The following is a 25,085-nucleotide window of genomic DNA, read 5'->3' as shown; positions in this document are numbered from 1 at the left end:
AGAAATCATGTGCAGGCAGTGAGCTCAGCTCACAGTCAGAGGCAGAGTCCCCCTGCATCCCCGGCTGCTGCTGATGATGATGATGATCACTTCTCTGCAGCACAGGAGCTTTGAAGCAGAGCGCGCTCGGCCAGGATTGGGTGAGTGGCCTCCCTTCCCCCTCTCCTCCACAGACTGCAGAAGAGCGATCACATGACTCACTCCCTGCACTCTGATTGGAGGCCTTCTCTTCCTTCTCTCTGCTGGCTCCCTCCTGTGAGCGTTTGTACCGTGCATGTTACTTTAGCTACATACATAGTACAAACGCAGGGGAAATTAAAGATAAACATTGACCGGAGGCAGGGGCCCCTAACGCCGGCCCTGACAGTAGCGTAGCTCCGGGTGGGCCCCCTCAGAGCACAGGGCCCGGGGCGACCGCCCCCTCTGCCCCCCTGGTAGCTACGCTACTGGAGCAAGTCGAAAGGGAACCTTTAACCCCCCCAAGGCGTTTGTAGCTGAAAGAGCCAGCTTGTGCAGCACAAAGGATGCAAAAGGAAAAGGCTCTTTTCATTATGCTCCTTGCAAGCACAGAACTAAACACTTATAAAATGTGTCCCCTGATACCGTGAGACCGTCTCGGAGGTGGGACTTTCCTTCGTAATGTGACGCAGCACAGCCGTCATTCCTACCCCCTTGGTGCCGTGCCCCGCCTCCTCAGCGTTGTTTGATTCTGTCCTGGAGCCTGCATTGTTATGTTAGCCCTTGGCCAGGCACACTTAGCGCTGCCCGTCTTCTGACATCATTTGGTGTCAGGCTGGATGTGCCAGTGCGGCAGCGCTGTCCGAGATCCCGCCTCGCAGCGTCGTCTAATGTAATCCCACTGCGGGCCTGGGATCCATGGGCATGCGCAGTGCTTATCCTTGCCTCTCACTCCCCTCCCTCCGGCTTCTTCAGACTGTGCGGCGTCACGGCCGTGGCATGCTATTAGGTATCAGCTGACGGCGCACAGTCTGAAGAAGGCGGAGGGAGATGAGTGAGAGGCGGAGGTTCAGATATGCACTGCGCATGTCCATGGATCCCAGGCCCGCAGTGTGATTAAATCAGAAGACACTGCGAGGCGGGATTTCGGCCAGCGCAGCCGCACAGGCGCAGTCAGCCTGACACCAAATGATGTCAGAAGACGGGCAGCACTAAGTGTGCCTGGCCAAGGGATAACATAACAGCGCAGGCTCCGGGACAGAATCAAACAACGCTGAGGAGCCGGCGCACGGCGCGAAGGGGGTAGGAATGACGGCTGTGCTGCGTCACATTACGAAGGAAAGTCCCACCTCCGGGACGGTTTTACGGTATCAGTGGACACATTTTATAAGTGTTAAGTTCTGCGTGTGCAAGGAGCTAAACAAAAATAGCTACCTTTTCCTTGTGCAGCATTACTGCTGCACAAGGTGGCTCTTTCAGTAACAAACGCCTGGGGGGGGGACAGGTTCCCTGAAATTTCAGTTGTTGTGTCAGCGTGGTGGTCGCAGGACACATTGCCGGCTACACAGCTGGGGATCAGCTGACGTTACTGACACCCAATAACACTGGGTCGTATGTTTTGACTGTGCAGACGGCACTTCTGAGCCTCAACTGACGGTGTTGGAGCCCAGGAATTACAGTTCAGGTGGTAGAAAGATGAACACAACAGGAGACCTGGATACTGTAGACAGTCACCCAATTATTTAATCAGGAAGAGGAGTGGCAAATTCCTGCGAGATCCAGGCCTGGTTCATTTTCAGGAAAGTAAGCCGGTCAACGTTATCGGAGGATAGTCGCATGCGACGGTTTTGTTAGTACACCACCTGCAGCACTAAAGACGCGTTCTTATAATACACTAGCCGCAGGGCAAGCCAGCACCTCCAATGCATACTGGCTTAGCTCTGGCCATGTATCCAGCTTAGAGACCCAAAACTTGAAAGGGGAAGAGCTGTCTGGGAGTACAGTAAGAGGGCAAGACATGTAGTCTGTCACCATCTGACGGAACCGTTGCCTCCTGCTGACTGGAGCCGCCTGTGATGGTGTAGACATTTGTGGCGGGCACACAAAACTGTGCCACAGTTGGGCCATACTGGTCTTGCCTTGGGCAGAGGCACTGCTTCTGCTCCCTCTTTGTACAGAGCCTCCTCCACTGCCAGGACGCACTGAGCTGCTTTGTAAAGCACTAGCAGCACTTCTCTCAGTTGGACTGGAGAAGATGATGGAATTCACCAGTGTGTCTTGGTACTCCCGCATTTTGCGATCCCGGTTCAACGGTGTGATGAGGCTTTGTACGTTGTCCCGGTAGCGAGGATCGAGGAGGGTGTACACCCAATAATCAGCCATGTTGAGAATGTGGGCGATGCGCCGGTCGTTTCTCAGGCACTGCAGCATGTAATCAACCATGTGCTGCAGACTGCCAACTGGCCAAGAAACGCTGTCCCCTGCTTGAGGCGTGAGCTCTGCCCGCTCTTCATCACCCCACCCTCGCTGTACACACTGACTACTGGACAATTGTGTAACTCCCTCCTCTGGACGGATGTCTTCCTCCTCCATTGACTCCTCCTCATCCTCCTCACAAAGTGTCCCCTGCCTACGCATTTGTGAGGAACCACGTGGCGCTGACTGTCCAGAAGCTGATGGAAATGGTGAGTCCTCATCCTCCACCTCTTCCACAACATCATCCCTTAGCACTTGCAGTGTTTGCTGAAGCAGGCAGATAAGGGGGACAGTCATGCTGACTAGTGCATCATCTGCACTCGCCATCCGCGTGGAATAATCAAAGGGATGCAAAACCTGGCAGACGTCCTTCATAGTGGCCCACTCTGTGGTTGTGAAGTCTGAACGGCGCGGAGTGCGACTTCTTTGCGCCTGATGCAGCTGGTACTCCATTACTGCTTGCTGCTGCTCACACAACCGCTCCAACATATGTAACGTGGAATTCCACCTGGTAGGTAGGTCACATATGATGCGATGTTCCGGAAGGCGGAATCGGCGCTGCAGAGCTGCAATGCGCGATCTTGCCGTGCTGGAACGCCGCAAGTGAGAACACTCTAGGCGGACCTTGTGCAGCAGTGCATCAAGATCCGGATAGTCCCTCAAAAAACTCTGCACGACCAAGTTGAGCACATGTGCCAGACATGGGATGTGAGTGAGGTTGCCGAGGCCCAGAGCTGCCACCAGATTTCGGCCATTGTCACACACTACCATGCCTGGCTGGAGATTCGCTGGCACAAACCACACATCACTCTCCTGCTTGATGGCATTCCAGAGCTCCTGCGCTGTGTGGCTTCAATTCCCCAAAGAAATTAATTTCAAGGCGGCCTGTTGACGTTTGGCCACGGCTGTGCTCATGTCGGTCGTAACAGGTAAACGTTCACGGGTCCATGTGGAGGTGGACTGTGACGGCTCCTGCAGTGATGTTTCTGAGGAACTTGTGTATGAGGAGGAGTCAATGCGTACAGACTGGATTCCTGCAATCCTTGGAGTGGGCAGGACAAGTCCTGCGCCACTTGCACGATCCGTACCCGGCTCAACAACATTAACCCAATGGGCAGTGAGGGAAAGGTATCGCCCCTGTCCATGGTGACTGGTCCACGCATCGGTGGTGAGGTGGACCTTGCTACTGACGGCTTTCAGTAGCGCGTGTTTTATGTGTCCCTCCACATGCTTGTGCAGGGCAGGGACGGCTTGCCTGCTGAAATAAAAGTGGCTGCGCACATTGTACTGTGGGACTGCCAATGACATCAAGTCACGGAAGCTGTCAGTCTCCACCAGCCTGAATGACAGCATTTCCAGTGACAGAAGTTTGGCAATGCCTGTAGTCAGAGCCTGTGCTCGTGGGTGGTTTGACGAGAATGGCCGCCTTTTCTCCCATGCCTGTACTACCGATGGCTGTAGACTGGGCTGGGAGTGTGAGGATGACTGGGAACGTGGTGCTGCGGGTGGAATTACAGTGGGTCTCTGGACAACAGTGCCAGAGGTTCTTCCATGGCGATCCTGGGAGGAAGCCGAACCAGCTGTGTGTGAGCTGGAGGAAGAGGCAACACGAGCTGAAGAGGTGGTAGCTGCCGCTGTTGGTTGGCCTAGCTCTTCAGTGAGTTTTTGTAACTCCGCCGCGTGCCTGGTCCGAACATGTTTCCACATATTTGAGGTATTGAGGCTGCTGACATTTCTCCCTCTTTTGATTTTCTGATGACACACCTTGCATTTGACAAAGCAAATGTCATCTGCAACTGTGTCAAAAAAGGCCCAGGCACTGCAAGTCTTGGGAGCGCCCTTTTTGGCTGTTGGAAGAAGCATGCTCCTAACGAGTGCCGAAGTGGAGGCTACAGGCTCCGCAGTCTTCCCCCTCCCTCTCCCTCTTTGGCCCGTTCGGGGAATCTCTTCCTCAGAGCTGCTCCCACCACCTTCCTGTCCCTCACGCCACGATGGGTCAAGGACCTCATCATCTACACTACCCTCTGCCACCAACTGCTCCTCCTGGGTAGTCTCAGCAGCACAGCACACACCAGAAAGTGGCACCTGAGTGTCATCAGCGGATGCGTACTGCGGTGTGGTGACCGGAGGCACTGGCCCACCCGCTTCTTCAGACTCAGAGAGAAAAAGCAGTTGGGCATCACTGCACACTGCCTCTTCTTCCATTTCTCCAATGCTGCTTGGCTGGCCCTGTCATGATTCCCAATGGCAGGGAAACATAAAAACACAAAGATAACGGACGAGCTCTGGGTGATGGAATCTCGAGCTGACCGTGAGCTAAATCTACCACACAACTAATAGTAGCCAGGGAGCATACCTGATTAACCCTAGATGCCACGCGCCAGCCGGAGGACTAACTACCCCTGGTAGAGGAAGGAACAGACCTGGCTTACCTCTAGGGAAATACCTCAAAAGATGATAGCAGCCCCCCACATGTAATGACGGTGAGTTTAGAGGAAAAGACATACACAGTATGAAGGTAGATTTAGCAAAGAGAGGTCCACTTACTAGATAGCAGAAGGATACAAAAGAGGACTTCACGGTCAACTGAAAACCCTATCAAAAAACCATCCTGAAATTACTTTAAGACTCCTGTGTCAACTCATGACACAGGAGTGGCAATTTCAGCCCACAAGAGCTTCCAGCTACAGAGAATAACAAAACTGCAAACTGGACAAAAGATACAAAACAAAAGGACAAAGTCCACTTAGCTGATCAGCAGACTAGTAGCAGGAACATGCAACCGAAGGCTCTGGTTACAATGATGACCGGCAAGGAAATGACTGGAGAGCAAGGCTAAATAGGAAACTCCCAAACACTGATGGGAGCAGGTGAACTGAGACAGCAAAGACACACAAGTCACCAGTACCACCCGCAACCACCAGGGGAGCCCAAAAGCGGATTCACAAGAGTACCCCCCCCTTAAGGAGGGGGCACCGAACCCTCACGAGAACCACCAGGACGATCTGGATGAGCCCTATGAAAGGCACGAACCAAATCCGAGGCATGAACATCAGAGGCAGTTACCCAAGAATTATCTTCTTGACCATAGCCCTTCCATTTAACCAGATACTGAAGTCTCCGTCTGGAAATACGGGAGTCCAGGATCTTCTCCACAACGTACTCCAATTCACCCCCTACCAGCACAGGAGCAGGAGGTTCAGTAGAAGGAACCACCGGTACCTCATACCTCCGCAACAACGACCGATGGAATACATTATGGATAGCGAAAGATGCCGGGAGGTCCAAACGAAAGGACACAGGGTTAAGAATCTCCAAAATCCTATAAGGACCGATGAACCGGGGCTTAAACTTAGGAGAAGAAACCCTCATAGGGACAAAACGGGAAGACAACCACACCAAGTCCCCAACACGAAGGCGAGGACCAACACGACGCCGGCGGTTAGCAACCTGCTGAGTCCTCTCCTGGGACAACTTCAAATTGTCCACCACTTGTCCCCAAATCCGATGCAACCGATCCACCACAGCATCAACTCCCGGACAATCCGAAGATTCCACCTGACCAGATGAAAAACGAGGGTGAAACCCTGAATTGCAAAAGAAAGGGGAAACCAAAGTGGCAGAACTAGCCCGATTATTAAGAGCAAACTCTGCCAACGGCAAAAAGGCAACCCAGTCATCCTGATCCGCAGACACAAAACACCTCAAATAAGTCTCCAAAGTTTGATTAGCTCGCTCCGTCTGGCCATTAGTCTGAGGATGGAATGCAGACGAAAAAGACAAATCAATTCCCAACCTGGAACAGAATGTCCGCCAAAATCTAGACACGAACTGGGTTCCCCTGTCAGAAACGATGTTTTCCGGAATCCCATGCAGGCGAACCACATTTTGAAAAAACAGAGGGACCAATTCAGATGAGGAAGGCAACTTAGGCAATGGCACCAAATGGACCATTTTAGAAAAACGGTCACACACCACCCAGATGACAGACATCTTCTGAGAAACAGGGAGATCAGAAATAAAGTCCATAGAGATGTGCGTCCAAGGCCTCTTCGGAATAGGCATGGGCAACAATAACCCACTAGCCCTAGAACAACAAGGCTTGGCCCGAGCACAAACATCACAAGACTGCACAAAAACACGCACATCTCGAGACAGGGAAGGCCACCAGAAGGATCTAGCCACCAAATCTCTAGTACCAAAAATTCCAGGATGACCTGCCAGAGTAGAAGAATGAACTTCCGAGATGACTCTACTGGTCCAATCATCAGGAACAAACAGTCTACCAGGTGGACAACGATCAGGTCTATCTGCCTGAAATTCTTGCAAAGCACGTCGCAAGTCTGGGGAGACAGCAGACAAAACCACCCCATCCTTAAGGATACCAGCAGGTTCAGAATCCCCAGGAGAGTCAGGCTCAAAACTCCTAGAAAGAGCATCTGCCTTCACATTTTTAGAACCCGGTAAGTATGAGACCACAAAATTAAACCGAGAAAAAAACAACGACCAGCGTGCCTGTCTAGGATTCAGGCACCTGGCAGACTCCAGATAAATCAGATTCTTGTGATCAGTCAAAACCACCACCTGATGTCTGGCACCCTCAAGCCAATGACGCCACTCCTCAAACGCCCACTTCATGGCCAAAAGCTCCCGATTACCAACATCATAGTTTCACTCGGCGGCCGAAAATTTACGAGAAAAGAACGCACAAGGTCTCATCACTGAGCAATCGGAACTTTTCTGCGACAAAACCGCCCCTGCTCCGATCTCGGAAGCATCGACCTCAACCTGAAAGGGAAGAGAAACATCAGGCTGGCGCAACACAGGAGCAGACGAAAAGCGGCGCTTAAGCTCCCGAAAGGCCTCCACAGCAGCAGGGGACCAATCGGCAACATCAGCACCCTTTCTAGTCAAATCAGTCAAAGGTTTAGCAACGCCAGAAAACCCAGTTATAAATCGACGATAGAAATTAGCAAAGCCCAAGAATTTCTGAAGACTCTTAAGAGAAGTAGGCTGCGTCCAGTCACAAATAGCCCGAACCTTAACAGGGTCCATCTCAACAGAAGAAGGGGAAAAAATGTACCCCAAAAAAGAAATCTTTTGAACCCCAAAAACACACTTTGAACCCTTTACACACAAAGAACTAGTCCGCAAAACCTGAAAAACCCTCCTGACCTGTTGAACATGAGACTCCCAGTCATCAGAAAAAATCAAAATATCGTCCAAATACACAATCATAAATTTATCCAAATATTCACGGAAAATATCATGCATAAAGGACTGAAAGACCGAAGGTGCATTTGAAAGGCCGAAAGGCATTACTAAATACTCAAAATGGCCCTCAGGCGTATTAAATGCGGTTTTCCACTCATCCCCCTGCTTAATTCGCACCAAATTATACGCCCCACGAAGATCAATCTTAGAGAACCACTTAGCCCCTCTTATGCGAGCAAACAAATCAGTCAACAAAGGCAACGGATACTGATATTTGACTGTAATTTTATTCAGGAGTCGATAATCAATACAAGGCCTCAGAGAGCCATCCTTCTTAGACACAAAGAAAAAACCAGCTCCTAAAGGAGATGAAGAAGGACGAATATGTCCCTTTTCCAGGGACTCCTTAATATACTCTCGCATAGCAGCATGTTCAGGCACAGATAAATTAAACAAACGACCCTTTGGAAATTTACTGCCAGGAATCAGATCTATGGCGCAATCACAATCTCTGTGGGGAGGGAGAGAACCAATCTTAGGCTCTTCAAAAACATCACGATAATCAGACAAAAATGCTGGAATCTCAGAGGGAGTAGATGACGAAATGGAAACCAAAGGTACATCCCCATGAGCCCCCCGACATCCCCAGCTTATCACAGACATTGTTTTCCAGTCAAGGACTGGGTTATGAGATTGTAACCATGGTAATCCAAGCACTAAAACATAATGTAAATTGTACAACACAAGGAAGCGAATCACCTCCTGATGGTCTGGAGTCATACGCATAGTCACTTGCGTCCAGAATTGTGGTTTATTACTAGCCAAAGGGGTAGAATCAATACCCTTCAGAGGTATAGGGACTTCCAGTGGCTCTAAATCAAACCCACAGCGCCTGGCAAAGGACCAATCCATAAGACTCAGGGCGGCGCCAGAGTCCACATAGGCATCCACAGTAATAACTGATAATGAACAAATCAAGGTTACAGACAGAATAAATTTAGACTGTAAAGTGCAAATAGACTTGTCAGCCTTCTTTGTGCGTTTAGAGCATGCTGATATAACATGAGCAGAATCACCACAATAGAAACATAACCCATTTTTATGCCTGTAATTCTGCAGCTCGCTTCTGGACAGAGTTCTGTCACATTGCATATTCTCTGGCGACTTTTCAGAAGATACCGCCAAATGGTGCACAGGCTTGCGCTCCCGCAAACGCCGATCAATCTGAATAGCCATTGTCATGGACTCATTCAGACCTGTAGGCGCAGGGAACCCGACCATAACATCCTTAACGGCATCAGAGAGGCCCTCTCTGAAATTTGCCGCTAGGGCGCACTCATTCCACTGAGTAAGCACAGACCATTTACGAAATTTTTGGCAGTATATCTCAGCTTCATCTTGCCCTTGAGATAGGGCTATCAAAGCTTTTTCAGCTTGAATCTCCAAATTAGGTTCCTCATAAAGCAAGCCTAAAGCCAGAAAAAAGGCATCCACATTGAGCAACGCAGGATCCCCTGGTGTCAATGAAAATGCCCAGTTTTGAGGGTCACCTCGCAGCAAAGAAATCACAATCTTAACCTGCTGGACAGGATCTCCAGAGGAGTGAGGTCTGAGAGAAAGGAATAATTTACAATTATATTTGAAATTCAGAAACCGAGATCTATCTCCGGAAAACACCTCTGGTGTAGGAATCTTAGGTTCAGACATCTGAGTATGTATAACAAATTCTTGTAAATTTTGAACCTTAGTAGCAAGATTATTTAAACCTGCAGCCAAGCTCTGAGGATCCATCTTTAAACAGGTGAGATCAGAGCCATTCAAGGATTAGAAGGAGAGAAAGGCAAAGGCTGTAATTAGAGCTGAAATACAACTGATCCAACTATGGAGCAAACATAGGGAAAAAAAAAAAAAAAAACTCTACAGACTTCTTTTTCTCTCCTTTCTTCTGCCAGTAACTTTAACACGGGCCGGTCATACTGTCATGATTCCCAATGGCAGGGAAACATAAAAACACAAAGATAACGGACGAGCTCTGGGTGATGGAATCTCGAGCTGACCGTGAGCTAAATCTACCACACAACTAATAGTAGCCAGGGAGCATACCTGATTAACCCTAGATGCCACGCGCCAGCCGGAGGACTAACTACCCCTGGTAGAGGAAGGAACAGACCTGGCTTACCTCTAGGGAAATACCCCAAAAGATGATAGCAGCCCCCCACATGTAATGACGGTGAGTTTAGAGGAAAAGACATACACAGTATGAAGGTAGATTTAGCAAAGAGAGGTCCACTTACTAGATAGCAGAAGGATACAAAAGAGGACTTCACGGTCAACTGAAAACCCTATCAAAAAACCATCCTGAAATTACTTTAAGACTCCTGTGTCAACTCATGACACAGGAGTGGCAATTTCAGCCCACAAGAGCTTCCAGCTACAGATAATAACAAAACTGCAAACTGGACAAAAGATACAAAACAAAAGGACAAAGTCCACTTAGCTGATCAGCAGACTAGTAGCAGGAACATGCAACCGAAGGCTCTGGTTACAATGATGACCGGCAAGGAAATGACTGGAGAGCAAGGCTAAATAGGAAACTCCCAAACACTGATGGGAGCAGGTGAACTAAGACAGCAAAGACACACAAGTCACCAGTACCACCCGCAACCACCAGGGGAGCCCAAAAGCGGATTCACAACATGGCCCCCTGTTTCCAAGCCAAGAGATTCAGAGAGCAGAAGTAGAGACGGCTCCTGTCCTGGGCTCTCTGACTGCCTGGGCAATTTGGCAGGTGGTGAAGAGACAGATGGGTGCTCTCCAGTGCTCTGTGCCTGAGAGGATGTGGCACTAATTGAAGTTGATGCGTTACCTGCCATCCATCCGACAATGGCTTCAATTTGGTCTTCACGCAGCAGCGGTGTACGGCGCTCTCCGACAAAGCTGCGCATGAAGGACTGTTCCCTGCTGAAACTGGGTGATGATGAGTCACCGGTGTCCGCAGCAGGCACAGAATCCCCACGTCCTCTCCCTGCTCCGCGCCCATGCCCACGTGCCTTATTCCCTGCCTTCTTCATCTTGGTTGACTGATAAAGATAAGCAGAAAAGTACTAACGGCTTAGTGTGCTTTTTTCTGAACAGCTCCTAACAGGTATAAGAAACACTAATTTTCTAAAGTGTGGACTAGACTTTAATATGACCTAATGTGGCCTACACAACTGTAAAGTGGTGTGTTTGGTGAACTTTATTATTTTTTTATTTTTTGGGGGCTGAAATGACTACAGGGCTAGCTGCACTCACACGGAGACCGTGCAGACAGCCGTAAACGGCGCTGCAAGGCCCAAAAAAACCTCCTCTACGTTATCCTATGTAGTGTTTTTCCACAATTTAGCTGGATACGGGTGGAAAGCCACTAATAGGAAGTATTTGAAAAAATGTGCAGCGGGCTGCACTATTTGCAAAAAAGGACAATGTATTTTACGGTATGAGGCAGTGACGCACCCTGAGCTGGATACAACCGGCTGTGGCTGCACACAGACTACAGGGCGAGCTGCACTCACACGGAGACCGTGCAGACAGCCGTAAACGGCGCTGCAAGGCCCAAAAAACCTCCTCTACATTATCCTATGTAGTGTTTTTCCACAATTTAGCTGCATACGGGTGGAAAGCCACTAATAGGAAGTATTTGAAAAAATGTGCAGCGGGCTGCACTATTTGCAAAAAAGGACAATGTATTTTATGGTATGAGGCAGTGACGCACCCTAAGCTGGATACAACCGGCTGTGGCTGCACACAGACTACAGGGCGAGCTGCACTCACACGGAGACCGTGCAGACAGCCGTAAACGGCGCTGCAAGGCCCAAAAAACCTCCTCTACGTTATCCTATGTAGTGTTTTTCCACAATTTAGCTGGATACGGGTGGAAAGCCACTAATAGGAAGTATTTGAAAAAATGTGCAGCGGGCTGCACTATTTGCAAAAAAGGACAATGTATTTTACGGTATGAGGCAGTGACGCACCCTGAGCTGGATACAACCGGCTTTGGCTGCACACAGACTACAGGGCGAGCTGCACTCACACGGAGACCGTGCAGACAGCCGTAAACGGCGCTGCAAGGCCCAAAAAAACCTCCTCTACGTTATCCTATGTAGTGTTTTTGCACAATTTAGCTGGATACGGGTGGAAAGCCACTAATAGGAAGTATTTGAAAAAATGTGCAGCGGGCTGCACTATTTGCAAAAAAGGACAATGTATTTTACGGTATGAGGCAGTGATGCACCCTGAGCTGGATACAACCGGCTGTGGCTGCACACAGACTACAGGGCAAAAAAGGACAATGGAATGGATAGAACAGTATGAGACAGTGAACCACCCTGAGCTGAATACAACCGGCTATGGCTGCACACAGACTAGAGAGTGGGCTGCACTCACACACACACACAGAGACCTTGCAGATCGCTGTGAAAACAGCGCTGCAAGGCAAAAGCAAGGTGAACACACAGCGGTTGCTAAATTAGCCTGGGAAAAGCACAAAGAAGCAAATCGCTATCTCAACTGGCCCTCAGTCAGAACACAGCGTCCTATGCCTAACTGAATTCACAGCCGAGTGAGCCAGAAAGGGCGGCAGCGTTTTTTATAGTGCATCATGACATCATTTCAGCAGCCAATCACAGCCTTGCCAGTAGTTACATGCCCACCATGCTGAACAGGATGTGCCCACACTTGTAATCATTCCTGATTGGCTGAATTCGTGCTGTTTGAATTCTGGGAACTTCCGATTCTGGGAACTTCCGATTCCGGTATCCGATATGCGGTAAGTATCGGATCTCGGTATCGGAATTCCGATACCGCAAGTATCGGCCGATACCCGATACTTGCGGTATCGGAATGCTCAACACTAGTAATGACTGTATATAATATGAGTTTCACATTTTGTATTGAAGAACATTGTGAGAAGTACCTGCTATACATGTGGGTAGCGACTCCCTTCATCTACTTTACCTTCAAGGCGGTTAATGACAGGTTACTAATTGTATACACATATTTACAGCCTATAAACAAAAAAATGGAGAGGTAGAACTGTTAGCAGCGGATTAATCCTTTCACCCCAAAGTCTGTTTTCACCTTCCTGACCAGGCCAGTTTTTTCAATTCTGACCACTGTCACTTTATGAGGTATTAACTCTCTAACGCTTCGACGGATCCCACTGATTCTGGGAATGATTTTTTGTGACATATGGTACGTTATGATAGTAGTAAAATTTATTTAATATGCCTTGCGTTTATTTGTGAAAAAATTGGAAATTTGGCAAAAATGTTGAAAATGTTGCAATTTTCAAACTTTTAATTTTATGCCCTTAAATCAGTCATGTCACACAAAATAGTCTATAAATAACATTTCGCACATGTCTACTGTACAACAGCACAATTTTTGAAACACAATTTTTTTTGTTAGGAAGTTATTAGGGTTAAAAGTTGAACCGCGATTTCTCATTTTTACAGCAAAATTTACAAAACCATTATTTAGGACCACATCACATTTCACGTGACTTTGAGGACCCTATATGACAGAAAATATCCGAAAGTGACACCGTTCTAAAAACTGCCCACCAAAAGGTGCTCAAAAGGTGCTCAAAACCCACATTCAATAAGTTTATTAACCCTTCAGGTGCTTCACAGGAATTAATGGAACGTGGAAGGAAAAAAATAAACATTTTAGCTTTTCTTCACAAAAATTTTCATTTAGAAATGTCATGTCACATTGGTTGAGCCCCTGAAGCGCCAGACTAGCACAGCCCACTATAAGAGACCACATTTTACAGACTACATCTCTCAATTAATTCATCTAGGGGTGCAGTGATCATATTGACACCACAGGTGAGTCACAGAATTTTATACCATTGGGCAATAAAGAAAAAAAAAATTTACCACCAAGATTTTGTGTTAGCCCCAGATTTTACATTTTCACACTGGGAAATGGGTAAAAATGGCACCAAAATTTGTCCCACAATTTCTGCTGAATGTAGAAAAACGCCATATGTACTGCTTAGCCACACGGCGAAACTCGGGAAGGACAGAGCACTATTTGCCTCCTGGAATGCAGATTTTCCTAGAATAGTTTGTAAACTCCATATTCAGAGCACATAAGTGCTAAAAGAGCAGAATTCCCCCTCAAGTTACCCCATTTTGGAAATTATACCCCTTTGAAGAATTTGTCTACAGGTGTATTGACAATTTTGACTCCATAGATGCTTTCCAGGAACAAGCAGTAGTGGATGTTTCTGAGGGAAAATTGCAAACTGCCATTGCAGTTTCCAATATGTTGTAGTGCCCAGTAGGTTGTAGTGACCAGCTCATGCTTCTGGTGACATGCATCCGTAAATTAGGCGGGTTGTCATTACTACAGAAATGCCAAGCATGTTGATGCTAAATGTGGTTTAGGCACACTGGGGCTCAGAAGGGAGGCGAGGAGCCATTTACCTTTTCCAGAGCCTTTGTACTACCATTAACATGGAAACCCTCTACATTTCTATTGACAGGTGACAGACCTGATTGAGGTGAAGCTTTTATTGGGAACATTTTACATAACATTTAGGATCACGTTTATCCAGTGCTCTATGTGAGCACTCACATTGAGGTTTCCATATAAGTCTCCGAGTGACGTGACAGATGAAATACCGAGGGATCCATTCACTATAATAAGGCAGCAGAGTTACTCTTGACTCCATCTGGCCTCTGTTCGGCGGTGTCCTTTTAGTCAGAAGTGCACAAAACTGTGGTTGACCGCGCTTTTATGCACGCCTTAAAAAAATGGACCCTGCCAGATCACAGGTCCTATGTGTCACAACTCCCGGGTATTACTGCTGCGGGGAGAGCTGCACACAGTTGCAAGGGAGCTGACCAAAGCGGCGGTAACTAACCAGGTAACAACCAGGACCTGAACCATGTGACAGAGTAGGAGATGGTCTGGGTGGAGCCAGACGTAGGGGTGCAGAGGAGACGATGAACATAGGAGAGTAGTCAAACAAGCTAAGATCAGAACCAGGAGATCACGAGGTACCAAAGGGGTGAGACAGGGGATTGTCAGAAGGGAAGTCAGAGGTCAGAAATCCAAAAGAATAAACAAGCAGAGTAACGCACAGAGAGCAAGGAAAACAATTGCAAACCGGGCACACACTCCAAGGGTCAGGTACACAGACTAGACGAAAGTATAGCTGACAGGGAATCCTAGTCTGGAGTGAGTATAAATACCCCTCCCAGATCCAAAGGGAGGCCAGCAAAATTAACCCTGAGAGAGCAGGACATTAACCATGTCCTAACCATGTTAAATATGCTTATTTTGCACATTTATTTAATCAGGACTCTTTACCAGATGCGTTACTCTTAAAGAAAAAATGTCATAATGATATTTTCATAAAAAATGTAGTGGTTTATTGGATTGTCCACAGAAAAAACACTTTGCAGCAAAACATAAAATAGGTGAAATAGTTATGAACAGATTGTCCATTTGTTCCTCATTTTTCCCGAGATGGTAAAAAGCGTCTGTCTGTCTTCAGTAGAAGTCATCATGGCTACCAGTTGTTCATTCCTTCTGTAAGTTGTCTGAAGTCCATGGAGAATGATGGAGAAGGCAGGAGATGACCACCCCCACCCTTCTGTGAGTCTTGGTTATATGTCCCATAAAGCATGTGTTCTCTCTATATGGTGTTAACTTATACTCTGAGCTATATATACAGGAATAGCTTTTGTAATGTCAGCGAAAGGCAATGTGCTCAGTACAGAATTGAGAATAAGAATAATTCAATTAATAATTAATATTTAACAAACCATGACACTATGGTGTCCACAGTGCCTCCATCTGCCTCATTATGGGGAATCTTCCACCGGTGGGTTTTGTTAGAATAGTGCTTCGCGATGTGCTGATGGGAACAGACAGGGAGCTCACTCTGTGCAATGTTCCTCGATGTCGCTATTACTTTTGACAGCAGCATCAGAGGAGTTAAACGTCCATGATATTTGCTAGCTGCAGGGTATAGAGCTGACGCACACACTCATTTATGGTGGCGATCAGCGTGAGCTCGCATAATCGAGAACAAGTACATGTACGGCGGTTTGCAGAAACTCAGCTCCTGCAGCGCCATACATATATGGCTCATGTCGGGAAGAGGTTAATCTCTATACTGTTCAGCCATTCAACAGTGAATATATATTTATTCAGTAACAAAGCTAACACAGCTTGCAACTGGTATTTCTTATAGCTTAGGATCTTAGCATCTTATCTGTAATTTACAAAGTGAAAGTGTGCTTCAGCTACACACACAAACACAGTGGGGGAACAGGGACTTCCTGTCTTGATTTTGTTCTTTTTTCGCAGAGATTGGCAATATAACACTATTACTTGAGATAGAAACTCATGCAGATATTTTGTTGCTTTTTTTACATGCATTTTTGTTGCGGATTTTTCCCCACTCATTAGTATGGATGAAATCTGAAACAAAAACTTTGAAAAAATTTGTATGGTGCAGATTTAAATCTGCTGCTGATCTGCAAGGAAAGAAAAGGCATTGTGTGCATGTAATTTTAGGAATCGCATTCACTTTGCTTAAACTAAAGGTACCGTCACATTTAGCGATGCTGCAGCGATCTAGACAACGATGCCGATCGCTGCAGCGTCGCTATGTGGTCGCTGGAGAGCTGTCACACAGACAGCTCTCCAGCGACCAACGATGCCGAAGTCCCCGGGTAACCAGGGTAAACATCGGGTTACTAAGCGCAGGGTTGCGCTTAGTAACCCGATGTTTACCCTGGTTACCAGTGTAAATGTAAAAAAAACCAAACACTACATACTTACATTCCGGTGTCTGTCGGGTCCCCCGGCGTTCTGCTTCCCTGCACTGTAAGCGCCGGCCGTAAAGCAGAGCGGTGACGTCACCGCTGTGCCCTGCTTTACGGCCAGCCGGCGCTGACACAGTGCAGGGAAGCAGAACGCCGGGGGACCCGACAGACACCGGAATGTAAGTATGTAGTGTTTTGTTTTTTTAACATTTACACTGGTAACCAGGGTAAATATCGGGTTACTAAGCGCGGCCCTGCGCTTAGTAACCCGATGTTTACCCTGGTTACCAGTGAAGACATCGCTGAATCCGCATCACACACGCCGACTCAGCGATGTCTGCGGGAGATCCAGCGACGAAATAAGGTTCTGGCCTTCTAGTTCCGACCAACGATGTCACAGCAGGATCCTGATCGCTGCTGCGTGTCAAACACAACGATATCGCTATCAAGGACGCTGCAACATCACGGATCGCTAGCGATATTGTTGTTAAGTTGTTCAGTGTGAAGGTACCTTAAGGTATGCTTCAGGTTTTGTGACGAAACTGCGCAAAAAACACAACAAAAATGCAATGAAAAATGTAAGGCGTGCATATACCCTTAATCTCATATTTCTGCTCCTATGACAGAACTACTGAACAAATGACAAGCTGACAATCCCATAGTATGCTGTTTAGTCAGTCTGCTGTAATTGTTGTTTTCACAGGCTCTTATCTGCAGCTGTTTTGTTCCTTTTTATTGTGGGTTTGTGCCACCGACATTCCAGGGAGTGGTAAGTAGAGCTGATTTTTCTTCTGTGGAAACTATAGTAGCGTATCTGTGATTATATTTAACATTCTGATTACATATTCTATACTTATTGATTGAGTGGTTTTATAAAATCATTTTCAAATGAAGTTACATCAGGGAATTAGATTATGCTCACTTTCCTAATGGATAATTGTTCACTCTTAATTGAGGTATTGTGAGAAATGATGTAGGTATAATGCTGTCGGCACCTATGCAGTAGCCAGCACAATGTCTGACTGCCCTGCAGACTAATCGGAGCTGTTCCTGCCAGTACTGAGTTATTATGATAACACTATTTGCAGGAATTGCTCATCATGGTAATTACCATACTTTTTCTGTTCCATGACAGCACTTTCTGTTGTTGATTGTCAGTGCATAGGAAAACATGGCTATCTTTTTCAAAAACAGTGCCACATAAGTCTGCTGGTTTTGTATGGTATTGCAGTTCAGCCCCGTTCTCATCAATGGAGCATAGATAATAACCTGATGGAAAGACAGTAACCATTAATAATCCTGTACTAATTATTTAATGAGCAAATCATAGATTCTAACTACTATAAAGGGGATGTGTCAACAGAAAATTACCAAGATGCAGATCAAGATATTGTGCAAGACATACTGTATGTTTGGATTGTTTGTTTTAACCAGTGGCGTAACTACAAAGTTATGGGCCCCGGTGCGGTCCAAATGGGCCCCCCCCCCCCCTGCAGCCCTGCCATACAATTCAATGTAACCCCCATAGAATACAATGCAGCCCCCCTCATAGTATAATGCAGCCCCTCCATATAGGGGCAGTGAGAAAGGCTCGAGCAAATGGTGACGAGGGGGCTGGGGAGAGGGCACAAGGGGGTTAGGGGAGACAGGCACAAGGGTAACATAGGGGGGCTAGGGAGCAAGGAAGACAGGCACAAGGGGACACATGGGGGCAAGAAGGCAGGGGAGAAGGTTACAAGGGGACTAGTGGGCAAGGGAGACTGATACAAGGGGACAAGGGTGACTGACACAAGGGGACTAGTGGGCAAGGGAGCCTTACACAAGGGGCACACGGGGACAAGTGGGCAAGGGAGACTGACACAAGGGGCACACGGGGACAAGTGGACAAGGGAGACTGGCACAAGGGGACACACGGGGACTAGTGGGCAAGGGAGACTGACACAAGGGGACACAGGGACTAGTGGGCAAGGGAGACTGACACAAGGGGACACACGGGGACTAGTGGGCAAGGGAGACTGATACAAGGGGACTAGTGGGCAATGGAGACTGACACAAGGGGACACACGGGGACAAGGGATACAAGCACAAGGGGACACACAGGGACAAGTGGGAAAGGGAGACTGACACACAGGGACTAGTGGGCAAGGGAGACTGACACAAGCACAAGGGGACAAAGGAGACTGACACAAGCACAAGGGGACAAAGGAGACAGGCACATGGGGACACACAGGGACTAATGGGCAAGGGAGACTGGCACACGGGGACAAGGGACACAAGCATAAGGGGACAAGGGAGACAGGCTCAAGGGAACACACGGGCCCCTGACCTGCCAGAGCCGCTTGCAGCGGCGACTGCTGCGACCGTGGTAGTTACGCCCCTGTCTCACTCACACACACACACACTACAGATATCACACACACACGCTACAGATATCACACACACACACACACACACACACACACTACAGATATCACACACACACACACACTACAGATATCACACACACACACTACAGATATCTCACACACACACACACACACATACTACAGATATCACACACACACTACAGATATCACACACACACTACAGATATCACACACACACACTACAGATATCACACACACACATACAGATATCACACACACACATACTACAGATATCACACACACAAACACCAGATACCAGCTCATATACACAACTCACAATCTCCTCTCTGGTACAGGGGTGGCTGATGTAAACCGGCTGCAGCTCCTCAGCTTCTCCTGACTTAGGCTAGTTTCACATTTGCGTTTAAATCTGCAGCCTTTAAAACGCATCCGCAAGTGGTGGAAAAAATACATATAAACGCGTACAAACGCGGCGGTTTTTTTACGCATGCGTTGACGCATGCGGTTAAAAAAACGCCGCGTTTGTACGCGTTTACATGCGTTTTTTCCTGCGTTTGCGTTTTTGGTGCGCATGATGAGAAATTTCACAAGAGAAAAATCTAGATAACCAGACAACGCCAATGGGACTACAGAGGGCGTGTATTATGGAATCTCTATATATAGACCCTAGGGCTACTGAAATTTTAACAGTTTGCTACTGTATCCTGTGTCATGATGGATCTTCGCATGGAGAGCTTTTATTTCAACCTGGTTTTCAGCTTCAAACTGTTTCTTGCCTGTGCTTTTGCTTGGGAGCAAGACAGAAATTGCCAAAGATGGAGAAGGAGACAACGTAGGCGTTTTTGGAGGCACCCCATTATCAAACTACGTGAGAGCCGTGGAGCCTACCACACGCTCTATGCCGAGCTTAATGCCAACCCGGAAAAATTCCAGGAATACACACGAATGTCGCAAGACTCGTTCCGGGATTTGCTTTCTCGTGTCCAAGGAGCCATACGGCGACAGGACACCCAGCTCCGTAGAGCGATTCCACCCGAGGAAAGTCTGCTGGTTACATTAAGGTACGTTCAAAATCTAAACCAATGACAGTCCAAATTTAGTGTTTTCAGACATGTATTTTTGGGGTATTTTCCTTTCTTTCTTTAGCGTAACCACACCATAAAAAGAATAGATTGTAATGTTTTTTGTGTTTGTTTTTCTTCCAGATTTCTGGCCACCGGAGAGAGTTTATCATCCCTCCACTTCCAATACCGGCTTGGAATATCCACCCTGTCCGGAATAGTTGCGGACACCTGCCGGGCTTTGTGGAATGTACTCCAGGATGAGTTTATACCCCTACCCACCGTCGACATGTGGCTTGAAATTGCGGAACAATTCTGGAGTGTGTGTGATTTCCCCAACTGTTTAGGAGCAGTGGATGGAAAGCACATTCGCATTATCAAACCAGCCAGAACAGGATCGGAGTACTTCAATTACAAAAAATATTTTTCTGTTGTGCTCATGGCAATTGCCGATGCGAACTGTCGCTTCATCGCCGTGGACATTGGAGCTTTTGGCCGTGGCAACGATTCCCAGACTTTCAAGAACTCGGATATGGGCCGCCGTGTGTATGGCAACAATTTCAATTTTCCCCCGCCACAACCTCTCCCCAACACTCAAGGTCCACCGATGCCATTTGTTATGGTTGGGGATGAGGCCTTTCAGATGTGTGAAAACCTACTGAAGCCCTATTCCAGTCGGGACTTGAACCACACTAAAAGGATCTTTAACTACAGACTGACCAGGGCCCGAAGAACTGTAGAGTGTACTTTTGGCATTCTGGTCGCAAAATGGCGCATTCTTGCATCAGCCATAAATCTAAAAGTGGAAACAGTCGACGAGGTGGTCAAAGCCTGTGTGGTTCTGCACAATTACATAATGGTTAAGGAGCAACCCAACATTGAACTGGATGAACCAGTTGCACACCCACTGCCCGATTTCCAGCATCACCCGCTGCAATCAACTGCAGCAGTTGGTCACATGCGGGACCAATTTGCGGCCTTTTTTGATTCAGATATTGGACGTGTGTCATGGCAGGACAATGTTGTGTAAATGTCCTGTTGTAATTCGATCTGTACCAGTTATTTTCTACAATGATAATAATATTTCTCATTAATAAACTTTAGTTTTGGTTGAGTTGACCGTGTCTCCTATCTTTTTCCTCTCCAAACCAAGGCTGTCCTAAACTTGCAATATTTGATCTGTATTTAATATCATTTTTTGTAATCCCAAACCAGGAGTGGGTGATAAAAGCCGAGGTGCTAGTTATTATGTTAATATCATAATTTACCTCTAATTGTTCACTCCTTGTTTTGGCTTACAAATACTGATATACAACACTGGGCACATACTGCTAGTAATGGCAGCCATGTTGCTTTATTGGTAAGCTTGTTGACGTCATTGCGTCATGATTCTCTTCTCCTGTATCCATTGGACACAAACTGAAGAGACAATCACTGTCACACTATCTATACTCATCAAGTCAGGTGTCAGAAATAATGAATTCATGATAAACATATACAGGCTCATGAATTCACTATTTCTGACACCTGTGCAGGTGAGCATAGATATGTAGTGTGTGACCACCATTGTCCCTCAAGTTGTGTGTAATAGATTATGTATGAAGAAGAGAAAATGGTAGTTATACAAGGCAGTTCTCTAATCAACAGGTCAGGTGTCATAACTAATGAGTTTTTTGACACCTGACCTGTTCAGTAGAGGTCTTCACTGTATTTCAACCATTTTCTCTTCAGATTGCCACACTAGGCACAGACAAAAAGAGATTATGGAGATACATGTAATATTTTTTGGCCCACCTCATATCTGTATACTAAAGACACACAAAGCTGCAGTTTTTATTTTTAACTGCTGGAGATATGATGTGGCCCAAAAAGTAAGTGTGTGGCGAAGTTTCTTGGCGCACGGTGTGTGTTGCCGGCGGCGGAAGACACAAGAAACCAAACATAATTGTGGCAAATCAAACTTTTTTTATTTTGTAAACAACTCAAAAAATTATTTACTGCGCCGGCTTGGGGTAGAGTGATGTGAGGCTTGAGACGCACTGGAAGGGTGAGACAAACCTGACATTACAGACACATTGGGAGGTGAAGGGGGAGGAATGCTAAGAGTTCTTTGTTTTTTTTTTCTGTGTTTTCTTTTTGGTTTGCCTGGTTGTGGGAGGTCTTGGTGGGCTCATATGGCGTGGCGGCGGGTGACCTGTCAGGGTCCAGCTGCACTGTGTCAGAGTCCATAGTGCTCGTAGATCATGCAGCCATGCCAGAGTCCATAGTGCTCGTAGAGCGTGCAGCCATGCCAGAGTCCATAGTGCTCGTAGAGCGTGCAGCCATGCCAGAGTCCATAGTGCTCGTAGAGCGTGCAGCCATGCCAGAGTCCATAGTGCTTGTAGAGCATGCAGCCATGCCACAGTCCATAGCGCTTGTAGAGCGGAAGGCCATGCCAGGGTCCTGCTGCATCGTGGAGGTGGCGGTACGGAAGGCCATGCCAGGGTCCTGCTGCATCGTGGTGGTGGCGGTACGGAAGGCCATGCCAGGGTCCTGCTGCATCGTGGTGGTGGCGGTACGGAAGGCCATGCCAGGGTCCTGCTGCATCGTGGAGGTGGCGGTACGGAAGGCCATGCCAGGGTCCTGCTGCATCGTAGTGTCAGTGGAGAAGGTCCAAGCAGGAGCAGCGGAAGTCATGGTGGTGGCGGTGGGATGTCCAACTGCACTCGGCATGGTGGTGGTGCTGTAGTGGTGTCCGGCTGTGGAAGGAATTGAGGTGGCCGTGCAGTGGGATGCAGCAGAGGTCGACATTGTGGTCAAGCGTGACAGTGAAGGCACAGGTGGATATGCCCCCACTGTCTGCTGGAAATACCGACTCTGCTGCATAGCCTGCACGTAAGCAGCGTTGCAGGCCTGCATGACACTCAGCTGGAGATCAGGAGTAAGGTGTTCCGAAATGCCCTGCTCAATTTGGTTAAAAAAATTATGTGCTGGCCTCTGGAGGTCGGCTTTCACTTGATCAAGGCTTTTGCTGACCTCCTGGATACGTGCATTCAAGAGGCTATGTGACACATCCATTCGGTCACCCAAAGCCTTGATTGCTTCGTGTAAAACCGAGCTCAAGTGCAAAAACTCGGGCATGAATGACCTGTCCGAAGCCCTCTGCCGCTGCCGGGAGGAGCTCAAAAACAAGGGGCAGTGGAAGAGGACTGTGAAAGGGGAAGACCTGATGGACCAGCTCCCTGGTCTCCAGTTAGTGTGGAAGGCCCACTTGCTGCTGCGCTGCTGGATGGCTGGGAAGGGTCCGTGGCTGTCGGATGAAGGACCGCTCCAGAACCTGGGCCAACAGTAGTGCTGTATGTGCTGTGAAAAAAGGAAAAAGAAAATTACTATCAAAAATTTAACAGACGCAAAATCCTGCGGAATGTAAAAATACAGATTATGGCAATACAATACAACCTAATGCACGTGATAAATACTTACGTTCTCTGGGCAAGGACCGGTCTTAAAAATGCCAGAACTCGATGGTATTTGTATCTTCTGATCCTTGCTCCTGAACCACTGGGAACACGGCTCTCTTGACGCAGGTCCTTGTTGAAGCGGTCCTTCATCGAACGCCAACGTGTTTTGACTTTGGATACTGTTAAAAAAAAATGGTGGGCAGAAAAAGTACTTTTGGCCGTGCTCATGGAGCGCCCCCACACCGCCGCAGGGCCGAGGGGTACCCGGAGCCGGGCCTCTGGGTCTCTGCTCTGGGGTTGTCACGGTGGCTAGACCCGGTCCGTGGCCCTGTCTGTCAGTGGGGGACGTCCAGTGCAATAAGTGGTGTTGTAACGGTGCAGTTGTGGGGTGCAGGTCGCGGTAAATAACGAGGACACCAGGTTGCAGTCTCTTTACCTCTTTACTGGAGATCTCTGAGTCCTCAGTCCAGAATACGGTTCACCAGGCTGCGCAAGTCCGGCCGGTCCAATGGCACCTCCAGAGTTCACTTCACAAGTGGAAATCGGTGCCTTCCTTCTTAGCGCTATGTGTTGTAGTCCTTCCCTGCTGTGCTTACGGAAAGTACCCCACAACCGTTGTGTCTGTTTCTTAAGTTCCCTCACAACTCGATTAAATTATGTTCTTCTAATCTTCCGTCCCTTCCTGATGTTACAGTTAGAACGGCACCCGTTTGTCGGATAGGCCTGGAGTTGTTCCGGGACCCTAGAGACGCCCCTCTCCCGCAATTGCCTCCCAAGACTTCATAGGTGATATGTGTTAGACAGCCCGCCTTAAACTGACTGTCCTGCCGCTGTTTAGAGTATTGCTTGAAGCTGAATGTTATAATACTCCCTCGGCGTTCCAGCCACCGGTAGTGCGCCTCAGTAGGGTGTTGCTCCGGTCTTACAGCACGACCCCTACTGGAATTCTCCTATTGCTTGATCTCGTTTCTCACTCAGCACAATCTATCTTGCTTCTAGTCCTTTCTTGGGTCCCGCCGCTTCCCGGAGCTGGCGCGGACCCGTTACGTTCTTTTCAATGCCAAGCCTCTGTCAGGATCCCACCCCTGACAGAGACCCTACTGTTTCTTCCTCCACAACACCCTCTGCCACTAGGTGTTGCTTCGTCCAATCCAGTCAGCTTTCTGATCTAACTTCCTGCCTGACCCCCAGTTTACCCACTATGGTGGGGAGTGGCCTAATGAATAGAACCCTTAGCTCCCCCCGGAGGCCCGGCTGTGAAATGTATTGGTGTCTGTGATACCTGATCAGTTGAACTCCTTCAGTGCCATCGGACGCACCATGGCTCCCCATAGTGGCGGAGCCACAGTACTGCAACGACCAGGACTCTGGGGCGCTGCACTCCCCCCTGGTTAAACACAGTACTCCGGGACTGGGAAGAAAACAACAATACAAGTTAGCAAAAAGACATACAATTTTGTTGAGTGCAATGATAATAAGTATACTTGAACAGGCTTCCCTTTATGGGAGGTAAGGACACTTGAACGTTACAAACATGGCAAAAATATCATAGCTACATGCTATAATTTACTTCTGTTACCCAACCGGGCATTCTACTTAAGTGCAAAATTGTTGAACAATAATTTAACATTGCCTTTAAGGACTCACACTCTAAATCCACTAAAGACCTTCCTATAATCACATTATAAGGCACTTTAACTTTTTCATTCTCCTACTTTGGAT

General features: G+C 47.7%; 1 protein-coding gene across 2 annotated transcripts in view; it reads left to right on the top strand.

The window, feature by feature from the left end:
* The window catches only part of LOC143818063 (omega-hydroxyceramide transacylase-like), a 144,107-nt gene that overhangs the window by 81,102 nt on the left and 37,920 nt on the right, over window positions 1–25,085 (top strand). For both annotated transcript variants that reach the window (XM_077299492.1, XM_077299493.1), the window contains exon 3: window positions 17,179–17,244. In XM_077299492.1, the coding sequence (XP_077155607.1) occupies window positions 17,179–17,244 (66 nt within the window). The remainder of the gene's footprint in view (window positions 1–17,178; window positions 17,245–25,085) is intronic.

Source organism: Ranitomeya variabilis, chromosome 3 (assembly GCF_051348905.1).
Source record: "Ranitomeya variabilis isolate aRanVar5 chromosome 3, aRanVar5.hap1, whole genome shotgun sequence".
Classification (NCBI taxonomy): domain Eukaryota; kingdom Metazoa; phylum Chordata; class Amphibia; order Anura; family Dendrobatidae; genus Ranitomeya; species Ranitomeya variabilis.
This window is presented reverse-complemented; position numbering and strand designations above follow the sequence as displayed.